Source organism: Eriocheir sinensis, unplaced genomic scaffold (assembly GCF_024679095.1).
Source record: "Eriocheir sinensis breed Jianghai 21 unplaced genomic scaffold, ASM2467909v1 Scaffold1220, whole genome shotgun sequence".
Lineage (NCBI taxonomy): Eukaryota > Metazoa > Arthropoda > Malacostraca > Decapoda > Varunidae > Eriocheir > Eriocheir sinensis.
In genome coordinates, this window is record NW_026110542.1 from 56388 (window position 1) to 74148 (window position 17761).

At 40.4% G+C, this 17761-nt stretch overlaps 1 protein-coding gene across 1 annotated transcript; it reads left to right on the plus strand.

Annotated features, from left to right (window-relative positions):
- Nucleotides 1-2591: 2591 nt before the first annotated feature.
- Nucleotides 2592-3437, plus strand: LOC126989579 (serine/threonine-protein phosphatase 6 regulatory ankyrin repeat subunit A-like; the record flags this gene model as incomplete). Its single annotated transcript, XM_050848149.1, has 1 exon — nucleotides 2592-3437. A coding segment is annotated over exon 1 (798 nt), but the record flags the coding sequence as incomplete, so codon positions are not given.
- Between the last annotated feature and the right edge of the window lie 14324 nt (nucleotides 3438-17761).

Below are 17761 nucleotides of genomic sequence, written 5' to 3' on the forward strand. Positions count from 1 at the left end.
TCTGGCCTCAACTCTCAGAAGGCTTATGGACCTGATGGAGTGCCTCCTATTGTCCTTAAAAACTGTGCTTCCGTGCTGACACCCTGCCTGGTCAAACTCTTTCGTCTCTGCCTATCAACATCTACCTTTCCTTCCTACTGGAAGTATGCCTTCGTACAGCCTATGCCTAAGAAGGGTGACCGTTCCAATCTCTCAAACTACCGCCCTATAGCTTTACTTTCCTGTCTATCTAAAGCTTTTGAATCAATCCTTAACCGGAAGATTCAAAAGCACCTTTCCACTTCTAACCTTCTATCTGATCGCCAATATGAGTTCCGCAAGGGGCGTTCTACTGGCGACCTTCTTGCTCGCTTAACTGACTCTTGGTCATCCTCTCTTAACCGTTTCGGTGAAACTTTCTCTGTTGCGCTAGACATATCGAATCCCTTCGATAGAGTCTGGCACAAGTCTTTGCTTTCGAAACTGCCCTTTTTCGGATTATATCCCTCTCTTTGTTCCTTTATCTGCAGTTTCCTTTCCGGCTGTTCTATCTCTGCGGTGGTAGATGGCCACTGTTCTTCCCCTAAACCTATCAACAGTGGTGTTCCACAGGGCTCTGTCCGATCACCCACTCTCTTCCTGTTATTCATCAATGATCGTCTTTCCATAACAAACTGTCCTGTCCAGTCATACGCCGACGACTCCACTCTGCATTATTCAACTTCTTTCAATAGAAGACCATCACAACAGGTAGTACATGACTCCAGACAGGAGGCTGCAGAACGCTTAATTAACCTCAGACTTTGCTATCATTTCCGATTGGGGTAAAAGGAACCTTGTGTCCTTCAATACTTCAAAAACTCAATTTCTCCACCTATCAACTCGACACAATCTTCCAAACACCTATCCCCTGTTCTTTGACAACACACAGCTGCCACCCTCTTCAACACTAAATATCCTCGGTCTATCCTTAACTCAAAATCTTAACTGGAAACTTCACATCTCCTCTCTCACTAAATCAGCTTCCTCGAGGTTGGTCGTTCTGTATCGTCTCCGCCAGTTCATCTCCCCCGCACAGTTGCTATCCATATACAGGGGCCTTGTCCGCCCTCGTATGGAGTATGCATCTCACGTGTGGGGGGACTCCACTCACACAGCTCTTTGGGACAGAGTGGAGTCTAAGGCTCTTCGTCTCATCAGCTCTCCTCTTCTTATATGAACCGCAAACATGCCGATTTGCATCGATAATCTACCATATAATCACACGAAAGAACAATTTGTATATCAAATAGTATAGTCTGAATATACTCGAACGATTCATAACCTTTCAGATACCCATATTTCATCTCATCCAGGTACATAAAGTGACATCCGTCTCTGCAAGTGTCTATACATAAGGAATTTTGATCTGTTGTATGTAAATAGCATGGGTAGCCTAATTTTCTAAATACCCTAGCATCGCATTCAACAGTTACTATTTACTATTTCATGTTATTTCGAATAATATATATATATATATATATATATATATATATATATATATATATATATATATATATATATATATATATATATATATATATATATATATATATATATATATATATATATATATATATATAAAATCATTATTTAGATGCAGAAAGATATTAAGATAACCTTTACATGCACTTGCAGAGACAGATATCTTTTAATATACCTGAAATGAGCTATCAATCAATGAATTTGAAGAAAAAAAATAGCTCGTTCGAGCATCATGTGACTATGTTACTTGATACAAGTTAGTCTTTTCGTGTGCTTGCATGTTAGTTATCGATGCAAGTGACAGTTGTTTTTTGTACACATAAATATTCAAATATATTATTGAAAAATAAGCTTGAATGTCTATCACAAAAGTTGATTTTCACGTATTCACGAACTAGAAATGCTCAGTTGCCACATCCATCAAAATTCCCGCTTTGTTGGTGGACAGACGGAATGAAACGGACTCTAGTAGTGGTGCAGTGTGCGGTCGGTGGTCAGTAGGACACTTTGATAACGTATGGTTATTACTAGACCCTGAAGAGTGTGTGTCTCTCCCCCTCCCCCACACAGGAAGGACGGCCCTCCTCTTGGCTGCTGCGCGGGGCAGTGCTGAGTGTGTGTCTGCCCTCATACCCTCCAGTGACCTTAACGCCAAGGACATGTATGGCCGCACACCCCTCCACTTGGCTGCTGAGCGGGGCAGTGCTGAGTGTGTGTCTGCCCTCATACCCTCCAGTGCCCTTAACGCCAAGGACAGGTATGGCCGCACACCCCTCCACTTGGCTGCTGAGCGGGGCAGTGCTGAGTGTGTGTCTGCCCTCATACCCTCCAGTGCCCTTAACGCCAAGGACATGTATGGCCGCACACCCCTCCACTTGGCTGCTGAGCGGGGCAGTGCTGAGTGTGTGTCTGCCCTCATACCCTCCAGTGCCCTTAACGCCAAGGACAGGTATGGCCGCACACCCCTCCACTTGGCTGCTGAGCGGGGCAGTGCTGAGCGTGTGTCTGCCTCATACCTCCAGTGCCCTTAACGCCAAGGACAGGTATGGCTGCACACCCTCCACTGGGCTGTTCTGCGGGGCAGTGCTGAGTGTGTGTCTGCCCTCATACCCTCCAGTGCCCTTAACGCCAAGGACATGTATGGCCGCACACCCCTCCACTTGGCTGCTGAGCGGGGCAGTGCTGAGTGTGTGTCTGCCCTCATACCCTCCAGTGCCCTTAACGCCAAGGACAAGGATGGCCGCACACCCCTCCACTTGGCTGTTATGCAGGGCAGTGCTGAGCGTGTGTCTGCCCTCATACCCTCCAGTGCCCTTAACGCCAAAGACAAGGATGGCCGCACACCCCTCCACTTGGCTGCTGAGCGGGACAGTGCTGAGTGTGTGTCTGCCCTCATACCCTCCAGTGACTTTAACGACAAAGACAAGGATGGCCGCACACCCCTCCACTTGGCTGTTATGCAGGGCAGTGCTGAGCGTGTGTCTGCCCTCATACCCTCCAGTGACCTTAACGCCAAAGACAAGGATGGCCGCACACCCCTCCACTTGGCTGCTGAGCGGGACAGTGCTGAGTGTGTGTCTGCCCTCATACCCTCCAGTGACTTTAACGACAAAGACAAGGATGGCCGCACACCCCTCCACTTGGCTGTTAAGCGGGGCAGTGCTGAGTGTGTGTCTGTCCTCAAAGCCTTCAGTGACCTTAACGCCAAGGACAGGTATGGCCGCACACCCCTCCACTTGGCTGTGGAGAGAGGGCATCTGAAGGTGGTCCAGCGGCTGACGGAGAAGGACGTGACGGCCCTACCCATCAGGGACAAGAGAGGAAGAACCCCTCTGGACGTGGCCACGATGCGCGGCAACACTGAGGTGGAGGAATGGCTGGGGAAGAGGAGCGGCGCGGTGCACCTGGACGCCGCCCGCTGCCTGCACCTCATGGTGAGTACTGGCGGGAGGGTGGCGGCGCTGGGGTTGTTATTGTTGTTGTTGATGGTGGTGGTGGTGGTGGTGTTTTGTTGTTGTTGCTGTTCTTTTCTTGTTGTTGTTTTTTTTCATTACTATGATAAATATTATTATTATTATTATTATTATTATAATACATTATTATTATTATTATTATTATTATTATTATTATTGTTATTATTATAATCATTATTATATTCTTTAATATTATTATTATTATTATTATTATTATTATTATTATAAATATTATTATTATTATTATTATTATTAGTAGTATAATTATTATTATAAATAACATAATTATTATTAATATAATTATTAATATTATTATAATTATTATTATAATTATAATTATTATTATTATTATTATAATTATTATTATTATTATTATTATTATTATTATTATTATTATTATTATTATTATTATTATTATTATTATTATTATTATTATTATTATTAATACTATTATTATTATTATTATTATTATTATTATTATTATTATTATTATTATTATTATTATTATTATTATTATTATTATTATTATTATTATTATTATTATTATTATTATTATTATTATTATTATTATTATTATTATTATTATTATTGTTATTATTATTATTATTATTAATTATTGTTATTATTATTATTATTATTATTATTATTATTATTATTATTATTATTATTATTATTATTACTATTATTATTATTATTATTATTATTATTATTATTATTATTATTATTATTATTAATATTTTTACTAATGTTTTTATTATTATTATTATCATTATTATTATTATTATTATTATTATTATTATTATTGTTATTATTATTATTATTATTATTATTATTATTATTATTATTATTATTATTATTATTATTATTATTATTATTATTATTATTATTATTATTATTATTATTATTATTATTATTATTATTATTATTATTATTATTATCAGTATTATTATTATTATTATTATTATTATTATTATTATTATTATTATTATTATTATTATTATTATTATTATTATTATTATTATTGTTTCTTTTATTATTATTATATTTTTATTTGCATATCCTCTAATGATTATTTATATATTTCTTGTCTATTTCGTTCACTGATATCTAACGCAGCCATTTTGTCCTCTGTACTAGCCAGGCAGAAACCTTGAAGCCCACAGCGCCGCAATCTTTGGACTCCCTCCGGCCGAAGTATTTATTTAAAAGTTCAGGCATCAGCGCCCGCTGAGTGGCAGTGGTAGTAATCCGTGATGAAACAGTTCCTCACACATTTATTGGATTTTCCAACGCCCTAGCTTCTAGTTTTCCATTGTTCATATAAACAAACATTCGTTACTTGCTCGCATTATTTGACTGTAACATTCTCTAAAGAGCGTATGTGGTAGCCGATGCGTTTGGTTGTGAAATCTTATTTGAATGGGCGGAAGAATAAATGCCACATCCAACAGGAAATAATCTTAAATAATGTACTGCATTGAATATATATTAGAGTTAACCAATAAACGTTGCGGGGGACATAAAACAGGCAGCCCACATTGTTGTCTTTCAGATTCAAAACAGGAAACAATTAGTTAGATAGGAAACTAAAGAAAAATATTTCATACAATGACTTCATTTTTGTTTAATTTCTCTCAAACTGTAGCATTTGTTCTATCCCACCACGATCAATAATCCTTCAAAACATATCATATATGCTATTTAGAGCATGTTATGGTTGAATAATGCGAATAAAAATGTGCAAAATAAGGAAACAGTTAACGTGAAAAACGATGAAAACTAGAAGTTAGGCCATTGGGAAATTCAGCATACGTTTGTAATGAAGTGTTTTATCACCTCTACTGCCACTCAGGGAGCGGTGATGCATAATCTTTATTTAAATACTTGGCGCGAGGGAATCTAAAGATGGCGGTCTGCGGGCTTCAAGACTTGCACGGAGTTAACCCGTTCATATATTTGGGGATCAGTGGTTTCATTCCATATGCCCACTCACGAGCGTAGATGTGATACATGCACGTTGTTAATTTGTGCTTTCGTGGAAATCAACTGTTGTGATGAATATTGACGTTATTTTTTTTAATAATATATTTGAACGTGAATAGATACAATTTTCCCATCACACCTTCTTATGTAAGTCCCAAACATGCCGATTTGCACTGACCATATACCACACGAGCACACGCAAGACAAGCTGGTAACAAGCACCATTGTCAGGACACACTCGAACGAACAATAGCCTTTTGAATCCCTATAATCCATCTTATTTCAGGGACATAAAAAGATATCTGTCTCTTTAAGTGCATATAAGAAGTATTTTTATCAATTAGTGTAAAACGCATTTGATATTTAAAACGCCTAGCCCCACATTAATATTTAATGTTACTTTATATACCACTGATGTGATTTATATGCAGTAAATCAATTGACTTGGCTTTTCGCAGCACTTACAGGGCCAGCTATCTTTACTTGTGCCTAAAAAGTGATAAATAACAGGTATTTAAGAGGCCATTGTTCGTCCCAGTATGATCTGAAGACAAGCGTGACTTGCGGGTGCTTCTGTGGCGTGTTCAGGGGCGGATCCAGAAAATCAATTTGGGGGGGCCCGATGGTAAAATTTCATGTTAGCGACAGCCTCAAAACAGTGAAGACCAATGGATAGTGATGGCGGTTCTTTGCTTAAAATCCGCAGCTCCCGAGCAATCAACGTATATGTGACAAATGATTTTTTTCTTGTGTGTGTGTGTGTGTGTGTGTGTGTGTGTGTGTATATATATATATATATATATATATATATATATATATATATATATATATATATATTTAGATCTAAATATATATATATATATATATATATATATATATATATATATATATATATATATATATATATATATATATATATATATATATATATATATATATATATATATATATGAAGTGCAATCAATATTTAAGCTGGCAAGCAATAACAAGAAACAATTCAAATTGTACATCCGACCAGTGAAAAGGCAGATCTGAACAGGTAGAAATCATCACCATATGACTTTCGAAAATAACTAAACGTTTATCTCGATATGTAAGCAGCAAGGGTGATCATAATACAGGTCATATATAAATTACAAACCTAATCTTTACAAAAAAAGAGTTAATATGTAAAATTAGACACAGCTGGAGATAAAAAGGAATTCATATAGGGCTTCTTTTACATGGGACTGAGGTAACACATTTGCAAAGATTGGCTGATCTAAAGAAATGTATTTACAAATTCCCAAGTATTCAACAAGTGCCTCACTAAGCAAAGAGTAGTCAGCGTTTTTTTTTTACCGAATTTGCTTATCACTCGCTCGACTGAAATGGGGATATCATAGTGGACACAGAGGAGGGCAAGTCCGTTCAGGCGCTCTTGGACGACGGTACTCCTCATATAGGTTTTCAGCCTTTTCAATGCTGAGAAAGACCTCTCAGCTTACGCGTTGGAGACTGGAAGCGTCAACAGAGTTTTCAAGAGAATGGCGAGATTGGGGAACATGCTGGTGCTGGCGTGTGCCTGAGCTTCTTTGATAGTTTGGAAGACCGGAACAGATAATGCCCAGCGCCTTCACGAGTGTTAGGGATTCGATGTCGAGCTCGTAGAGCTTCGCCGCTTGAAGCACAGCCGCAACATCCGTTTCGGGGCCTTTGAGGAGTTGCTTGAGCTGAAGTGCGACAGGCACTGTGTCGTCGCCGAACCGACTCTTCAACTCAGCCAAGACGTGGTCCACGAACGGAATGCACACCGCCCGGCGGTAGTAGTCCTCAGCATTCTCGCACGGAACATTTGATCGCTGGGTCTGTCGTCCACAGAGTCGTGGCACAGGGATGGTGTCATGCGATGACCCCACCTCGACCAAAAGCTCTTCCGCTTTCATGAACACGTCGTGGAAATGATTCTCCGCATCTGCTCTGAATTTGGCAAAAATGGTCTCGATGCCACGAAGCGTGGCATAGGCTGACACCAGGTCGCCATCTTTTCTCTGAAGAGTTCGCCTCGGCTCGAGAGTATGCGCCAATATACACTCCACTACAACCAGTCCAACGAGAAAGCGGGGAACACGTATGGCGATGAGGAGCCCAGCGGTGGCGTCAAGTTCTTCCTCTAGAAAAAGAAAAACAGCGATGAAAGGCAGAAATTAAACGAAAACCAGCACTGCGTCATGCCTCTCAATCCACCTGGTGGGGCACAGGGGAACAAGCTTTTCGCGCTTGGCTGAGGTAAGCTTGACAACCTCTGTGAAGCGGAGAGAGCGAATATTCGAAGAATGAACGAAGTTGTACACCTCGGTCAGTGTTTGAAGAGCGATCTTCACTTCCTTGACGTCACATGCCTTCGTCAGTGCTAGATTCTGCCGGTGGTTAAAGCAGTGGCTTGGCTTGGCCAGGGTGTACTTCTTCATGAGTACTGCGGCACACCCTTTGAATTCTCCCATCATGGTACTTGCTCCATCGAAACAAAGTCCCCTGCACTTGGCCATGTCCAATCCGAGATCTTCAACGGTGCGCAAAACGAGCCAGGCTAAACCTTTACCGGTGAGGTCTTGAGCGTGCACAAGGGCAAGGAAGTCTTCCCTTATTTCCTCTTCGAAGTGCCGAATGATGATAGTGGCCTGCACTAAAATCCATTTTCTGCTTGCATGTGAGGAATAAGGTCACAAAGATTTTTCCTAGGCCTTTACATCTTGCTCTATAATATTCAATATACGGTTCCGTAACTTAAATACTGAAAATAAATAGATAAAATCCTGAGGTTTCCAGAAATGCAACGGAAAGGTACCAGTTTTCGTTTTGACTCTCAGAAAGTGGACGTTTTAGCAGATGGGGGGGAGTTGGGAGCGTCCGACATCCCCGGGCTCCCCACCCCCCCACTGGGTACGGCGCACTACGGCCCTGTACGAGTAAATAGCGGGGCCCTGGGCACGTGACCGTTGTGCCCTGGCCCTGCAGGAAAGTGAAAAACTACATCAGACACCGACAAAATTCACATCTTGCCTGAGCATCCCGTTCACCTCCGCATAGTAAAGCCCAAGGAACCTATAGAGAAGGATTTTTTTTAAAGTTTGGAGGACAGCATCTAGAGCTATCTAACGGCGGCCGGCTTCGCTCCCCAGTTCTCTAGCTTTTTAGGGGTGTCTTAAATATATTTTATGTTTTCTCAATTTATGTGTATTTCAAATATTTTAGTGATCCCTAAATTTTTTTGGGGGGGCCCGAACCATCTGGCTTCCCACCCCCGTATCCGCGCCTGCATATGCCTACAGCCGACGGCACACTCCGTATTATAGTTGCTGCACATTATAAGCCAGTCAGTTCTGTACCCACTATCCGCATACACTCGAGATCTTCTGGGGGGCGGAGATTTTTTGGGGGGCCCGGGCCCCCTGCCCCCCCCCCTGTATCCGCCCCTGGGCGTGTTAGTGATGCAAACCGGAATACTTCCTATTATGTAAGAAGGCGCGCGGGTTGTGTGTATATACAAACATTTGATTAAATATACTAGTGAAGAAACATTTCCAATATTTGTCACAACGGTAGTGTGAGGGATTGGAACGGCCAGCCTGCTAGGCCATACAGCCACCCTTCAGTACACTGATATCAAGTAATTTTACATCATCATTGACATTTTATAAATCGTTATTTCTATTGTTGTTATAAGTACTATTCTTTTCATTATTATTGTTATTATTATTATTATTATTATTATTATTATTATTATTATTATTATTATTATTATTATTATTATTATTATTATTATTATTATTATTATTATTATTATTATTATTATTATTATTATTATTATTATCATTATTATTATTATTATTATTATTATTATTATTATTATTATTATCATTATTGTTATTATTATTGTCATTAATGATAATAATAATAATATTGACAATAATAATAGTAATAATAATAATTATACTACTACTACTACTACTACACACACACACACACACACATAATAATAATAATATATTAATATTATTAGTACCATTATTATCATTATCATCAACGTTTATATAATTATTATTATTATTATTATTATTATTATTATTATTATTATTATTATTATTATTGACATTACACACACACAATAATACATAATAATAATACACAATAATACACAATAATAATAATATTGTCATTGTTATCATTATATCAACTTTCATATTATTATTGTTGTTATTACTCTTATTATTATTATTATTATTATTATTATTATTATTATTATTATTATTATTATTATCATTATCATTATTATTTTTATTATTATTATTATTATTATTATTATTATTATTATTATTATTATTAGTAGTAGTAGTAGTAGTAGTAGTAGTAGTAGTAGTAGTAGTAGTAGTAGTAGTAGTAGTGTTACAGTCATTATCATTATTATCTTTGGTGATGGTATTATCATTATCATTGATGTCATCGTCATAGCTATTAATAATATTATCATTATTCATTGCAAGGACCATATACTTGACAGTTGTAATAGTCTTTACACCACACGATAACCCTGCACTGGACAGGATGAGCGAAAGTGACAATATCTACACGACAGTTACCGTGTAGATGCGATGAGTAGGTGGTGAATACGACGAAGGACAATGCCTTCAGTGTAAACAGTAACGGACCTCCCTCTGCTGCACTCCTGGCAGTACCGAGTAGGCAACGTGTGCCGCCTGTGACGGAAGGGACGGAGGGCTGAGGTGGGTGGTCCAGCTGGGTTCATAACGGGTGAAATAAACATAATTACAAGGGGACGTAATGCGTAAGTTTGTTGCTATAGTCGGTTCCACGAGACCTGGGAAGTTTAATCCTTCAAGGATGGATTCGCGTACATGGTATCATTGCTTGGGTGGCGGCACTGCTGGCTCACTGGCCAATTCTAACTTGTTCTGACGCGGATAAAATTGACTTTGTATTCCAGCCAAAACCCTTTTTGAGTTGTAAGGTAACAGATTGCACCGATAAAAAACTAACTCAATGATATTTTTATTGATAAATATATGCCTTTTGAACTATTATAAATAAGTCTTAAACGACATTCATAACAAAACTAGGGCGGAAGTGCACGTAAACGGACGATGTCCATCGACGGAAGCTTCTGTTAATTAAGGCTAGACATTTTTCCGCTATTTTTCCAACTACTACAAAGTGCAAGGCTACAGTTTACACGATGTCTTTCGTTAATTAACTACGTTTTTGTAAGACTTCTTGGTATATCTGTAGTCCTGGCTCAGTCATAATGTTAAGTGATTCTACGTAGTCGTAACGTAAGCACTGGCCTAAGGAAATAGCTTCTCATTAATCCTGAAATGTATTTCCATTATTTGGAGATAACAAAACAATAAATAGCCATAAGAAAGAGCAACTGTAAGAATAACTACATTTAAATACCATCAGTGTTGATTTTAGGAGGCAGTAGAGAGCGAGAAATGGTTGGCCAATTCACGGCAAACATAATTTGCCGCATGTTGGATCTACTAAGGATTTCAGAGGCTGTGCGGCCTCGTTTTTTGGGAATAATATCGTAACGAACAATCGTATCGGTACGAGATTTTACTGATGTATTTCACACACTGTAATTTTGAAGGGTATCATAACCGCCACAAGTAGAGAATAAAGGCACTTGTCCTATACCAAGGGGTAAAGTCATCAGTGTCGAGCAAAGATACGAACACAACTACCAGAGGCTCCGCCCACAGCAATTTCCTCTTCCCTCCATTTCCCGCCTCCGCCCTTCTCCCTCAATATCTCTCTCTCTCTCTCTCTCTCTCTCTCTCTCTCTCTCTCTCTCTCTCTCTCATGTAGCTTCGTAACCTCAATAGATAAAGGCGTACATTAATTGTAGTGGCGTTATATACTCTTTCTAAAACTGATAGGCATCCTTTAAATAAAGTTGAAATGGGGTAACGTGTTACTTACATAGCTAATTACCTCCGTAACTATTAATTTGGCGTAGTGGGTTTGGTGGTTTATGGTGTGTGTACATTTTCGTAGGGCTATTATAGCATGTACACCTACTGATAAAAATAATGGTGCTCTTATCGCCAAATTATAATTAGTGCTATTAATTTTATTGTCAGGAAAGGCTGAAAGTATGGTAACGGGAAGAATTGCGAAGAGTATAACAACAAAAAAACAAACAGAGAGAAACAAATACAAACGAGCAATCGTTCTACCATCAATCATGATGCATCATTTTACCACCTCACCCTACTCTCATGTCATTACCGTCCACGGCCCAGATGTGTATCACTATACTCAAAATTAAGATCCCAATGTCACATCAGCATGCCTTAATTGAAAAAAAAAAATCATTCTCGAGTATGTATATGTATCTTTAGAGAGATTGAGGAGAAGGGAGGAGGCAGGGAGACAGTAGTTAACAACAGCCAATGAGACCGTCACCCAAGCAATGATACCAAGTCCGCGAATCCATCCTTGAACGATTAGGCCCGCCAGGTCTCGAGGAACCGACTATAGTACTTACTTTGCCAGAGATGATTACGTACATCAAGGGATGGACCTGGCGTGGGTAGAGGAGCGTTGGTGCGCGCATAAAAAACATTCAGAGCCAACACCACCACGCTGACACACTAACATTATTGAACAATCGAGAGGCAAACTTACAGTCATCAGAGGCCGGACTCGGCAACAGTACCAATCAACCTTCAGTATCTCATACTTACTAGACCAGGTCTCGAGGATCTGTATTAATTAACCAACTCTCCAATATTAGTCAGTAAGTGTTACAATAAATGAAGCAGCCCAAAGGCAAAAACAAATGAAAACAAAAATGTCCGCTAAGAACTGTTCCCGCAAATATAGAATAATCGCCAAAAGAGAGGTCAATCTCGGATGGAGAGGTGTCTTGATACTCCCCTCTTAAAAGAGGTCAAGTCGTAGGCAGGAGGAAATACAGGCAAAGGAAGGCTGTTCCAAAGTATACCAGTGAAAACGATGAAAGAATGAAGATGCTGGTTAACTCTTGCCAAAAGGATCTGGATACTATAGGGATGAGCTAGAGTAGAAGTTCGTTGGGTACAGCTGGACCGCGGGAGGGGGGGAGAGGCATACAGTTAGGATATTTAGAAGTTCAGTTAACACGGAAATATCGATACAAGATAGGAAGATACGCAACACTGCAGCGGAATTAAGAGACAAAAGACTGTCAGTAGAAGGAGGGAAGTTAGTGAGACGAAAAGCCTTGATTTTACTCTGTAAAAACGGCTCTGAATGTGGAGTCCCTCCCCAAACATGAAGTGGATACTTCATTAGAGGGCGGACAAGGGCGTTGTTGCGTTGTATATGGACAGCATTTTTGAGGGGGAAGAATAACTGGTGGAGATGATGCAGAACGCCCAACATTGAGGAAGCTGAGTTAGTAAGAGAAGAGATATGAGATTTCCACTTAAGATTTTGATTAAATGACAGACTGAGGATGTTTAGTGAAGAAGAAAGTACAAGTTGAATGTTCCTGAAGAATATGTGATAGTTGTTTGGAAGATTGTGTCGAGTTGACAAATGGAGAAATTAAGATATTCAGTCATTGAGAACACCACGTTCCTTCTGTCTGAGATTAAAGCTTCAGCAGAGTCTTGCAGAGTCTTGTAATTTATGTGGGGAGAATTTTCTGTCGAAAGATATTGTGTAATGCAGGAAACTGGAAATAAAAGTAAAGAGAGGGGGATAGATTCCGTAGGAGAGTAGTTTAGAAAGCAATTGTTTGTCCCAAACTCTACCAAAACTTTCGAGATGTGTAAGGCAACAGCAAAAGTTTCACCGAAAGGGCTAAAAGAGGATGACCAGAAGTTAGTTGAGAATGCAAGGAGATCACCAGTAGATCGCCCCTTGCCGAATCCGTACTGGCGATCAGAAAGAACGTCAGGAGTTTATATTTACTATAGAGTCTTCCATTTAAGGACCAGTCCAAGAGTTATATAGTGACAGGAAAGTAAATCAATAGGACGGTAGTTCTAACGATAAGAAGGGTCTCCCCTCCTATGCACGAGCTGTATGCAGGCGTACTAGAAGCAGGAAGGGAAGGTAGATATTGAAAGGCAGAGACGAAATAGTTCGACCAGCCAGGGTGTAAGCACGGAAGAACCGTTTTTAAGGACAATGGGAGGCACTCCGTTAGGACAATAAGCCTTCTGAGGAGTGAGACCAGACAGAGCATAGAAAATATCCTTGTTAGGAATTTAAATAACAGGCATACTGGAGTCAGAGGGGGGATGAGTAGAAGGATAAGACCCTGAATATTTCAAAACGGAATTAAAAAAAAAAAAGTCGAAGCGAAGAGTTCACCCTTAGAAACAGACGTGACAGCTGTGCTGCCAGCAGAACTAAGGAGAGGTGGGAAATGAGGAAAAATAAAACTGTTAAAGATATTTTTGGCTAGATGCCAGAAGTCAATGGAAGAATTAGAGATTGCATGGTGTTGGCATTTTCAGTTGATGAAAGAGTTATGGTGAGTCGAAGAATAGATTTGGCACAATTCCGGGCACAAATGTAAAGATCATGATTAGCGGGAGAGCAAAAACTCAGGTACCTTTTGGTGAGCTGCCTCTCAATCTTGATTGCACGAGAACAAGCGTGATTCAAGCAAGGTATGAAATGTGAGCCTCCATTCCAAAGAGAAGCACCTCAGTAATGCGCTGGACATACACAGAAGGATCTGTGTCCTGGAAGCAGGAACAATTCCACAGGAAAATGGGAAAGTACATCCTCAGGTCACCCCATCGAACTGAAGTGAAATGCCAGAAGCACCGCCTCATCGGTGTCTTGAGATTGTACAGGAGCGATAGGACAGAATGTGGCAATTTGGTTGTGATATGAGAAGCTCAACCAGGAAAACAGTTTGATAACTGAAGCTGAAGGATTATAGATTATGAAGAATTCTAGAATGTTGGGTTTATGTACAAGGCGGTTGGGGAAGAGTGCAGTATGTTGAACAAAAAGTTCAAGATCATTTAAAAGAGCAAAGTTGTAGGTTTGTTCACCAGGCTGATCAGTAACAGAGGATGAAAGCCAAAGCTGATGGTGAACATTGAAATGTCATAAGATCTAGATTTCAGCGAAATGAAGGTGAGCCAAGATGGGCTCCACCTTAAAATTCAAGTGGTAAAATATTTTGGTTTAGTTGTTATATAAGTTATATGAGATATTGACATCACTGACGAATACAGTAATAGAATGACTATTAAGTCTTAGTCAGAGTCTTAGTCAAATGGATGAAAATTCTGAACGATCGAGATTGTTAGCACAAGACCAAGTGATGTCATTTCGTACATAGACCCAACATGTAGGTACAGATTGAAATTTAGGAGAGAGGTTGTGGGAGTACTAATCATAGTTTTGATAATCGTTTTTGTCAGGAAATACTCTTTTGAGATTTCATCTACTACTTGTGGCAATTGGTTACCATTTTTCAGAAATAGGTTAATGTTATCGTGACAAAAGATTGCTGTCCCTAACGGTGAAAGAAAACTATTATAGCAAGTGATGGGGCGAGCTCAGCTGGAGAGGACAAACCAGGAACAGGCGGAGGTGACCCCACTAAAGCACCAAATGTGCCGAAGTTTACAAGTCTCAGTGACTGAAAGTAAGGATTCATGAATATGTTTATTCATGCTGCCGAGGAATAATTCAGCACAGCACGCCAGGTCACGAATGAAACTGTAGTTATCCAGTGAGCTGGGGCGGCAGGAAGATCTGAGTATTTTTGCTTAAGGAGCGGCGCGAAACATTTGTGAAAAGAAATTACAGATTTGTTTACAAATCTTGCAACAAGACTGATAAGAAAACTGAGGACGAGTCTTGCAGGTGTATGGAGAGACGAGATGCATGCTGAGAATTGCGCACGGCTTATAAGAGAAAATTGAATCATGAATAGTGGTGCTGGAAGGGTAGTGAGAGCTGTGTGTCACCAACGCCTCCCCATCCACCGCGTCCCTCAAGCTCCACAGAATACCATCTCGGTCACCCAGCAGCAGGGGAAGGTCATTTCAGGTGGCAGGCACTGTAGCAGCCTCGTCACTCAGGTTTGAAGCAAGATGTACGGTAACATCATCAACGCTGTGCACTTGTTCCCACGGCTACGTCAACCAGCCGACCAGCACCCACCACCTGTGTCTCGCCGGCCCAAGAGCTTAGCACCTCATTACCAAGTATGGGCACCTAAGTGACCTCCCATAAACTTCCCACCTACACCACCACCGTAAACTGTCACCTGTACCTGTACCTGTACTGTACTTGAAGATTTACACGTGACCTGACCCAACGTCATCTGAAGAGACCACCCCTTCCCCCCTCCCGGCACAACTACACTGTACTCCCCCAGCCCCCACCTTCCCCACCCCAAGCTCCATCGCCCCAACCCTCCTACACACATATCAAACCCCCGTTACCCCATATCCCCTTCTCTTTGTACTTGTTATCGCCAGCGAAGTTAAACTGTTTTTATAAAGTAAACTTTCAGCCTGACGGCCGCCGTAACTGAATAAGAACATAAGAACATAAGAACGTAAGGAGTCTGCAAGAGGCCGGTTGGCCTATACAAGGCAGCTCCTGTACACTCAGCCCAACCTTACCTCACCATCCATGGCTTTATCTAACCTCTTCTTGAATGTATCTATGGTATTGGCACCCACAACATGGCTCCCAGGCCTGTTCCATTCGTCCACCACTCTATTGGTGAACCAATTCTTGCCTATGTCTTTGTTGCATCTGAATTTGTCTAACTTAAAACCATTGCCACGCGTCCTACCTGGCTCTTTCACTCTCAAAATGTTCTTGACATCCCCTTTATTAAATCCCTTCATCCATTTATAGACTTCGATCAAGTCTCCTCGCAACCTTCGCCTTTCTAGAGAGTGTAGATTTAACTGCTTCAGCCTGTCTTCATAAGGCAAGTTTCTCACCCCCTGAATCATCTTTGTCATCCTCCTCTGTACAAATTCTAACATCTTGATATCCATTCTATAATAGGGGGACCAGAACTGAACTGCATAATCGAGATGAGGTCTAACTAGTGCTAAGTAAAGTTTGAGGATGACTTCAGCGCTCCTATTGCTCACGCTCCTTGAGATGAAACCTAGTACTCGGTTTGCCCGAATTTTATCCTGAATGCATTGAGCCCTAGGACGGAGGTCAGCGCTCACTAGGACTCCTAAGTCTCTCTCACGCCCAGACCTGCTTAGAGGAGTGTCATTTAAGGAGTAATTGTGTAAGGGGTTATTCCTCCCTACACTCAAAATGTTACACTTCCCGACATTGAATTCCATCTGCCACTTCCCCGCCCAATCATATAGTCTGTCAAGCTCATCCTGGAGAACGGTAGCGTCGCTGTCTGATTGGATTACTCTACCGATCTTGGTATCATCTGCGAACTTACTGACATCGCTACTAATTCCTGTGTCCAAGTCATTGATGTCAATAATAAAAAGCAGAGGACCCAGCACCGACCCCTGTGGGACTCCACTCGTAACACTGCCACATTCAGATTTCCTACCTTTGATTTGCACTCTCTGCTTCCTACCACTAAGCCACGCCCTGATCCAGTTCAAAACTTTCCCATCTACGCCGTGAGCCTGCAATTTTAGTAATAGCCGGTGATGAGGGACTTTGTCGAACGCTTTACTGAAATCTAGATATAATATGTCATAGTTTTCATCTCTGTCAACCGCCTCGATTACTTTAGTGTTGAAGGACAACAGGTTAGTAAGGCAAGACCTACCCTTTGTGAACCCATGTTGTGAATCATGAATTAAATTATGCTCTTCTAGATGGTCCCGAATGCTCCGGGCTATAATTGACTCCAACATCTTTCCTACAACTGATGTTAAGCTAATTGGGCGATAGTTTGAGGTGGCTGACTTGTCTCCCTTTTTGAAAATCGGAGTCACATTAGCTACTTTCCATTGATTGGGCACATACCCAGAATTTACCGACATCTTAAAGATATCGGCAAGAGGGCCACTAAGGACTTCCTTGCACTCTTTCAGAACCCTTGGGAATACTTCATCTGGGCCCGGCGATCTGTTTTTCTTCAACCTACCAATCTCATCCTGGACTACTTGCCTAGTGATGATCACATTCCTCAACTTGTCGTTCTCGTCACCCTCATATATCTGAACTCTCTCCGGAATGGTTGTTAGATTTTCCTGCGTGAAAACTGAGAGGAAATAGTTATTCATCATTTGACTCATATCTTCTCCATTCTCAACGAGCTCGCCCGTGTT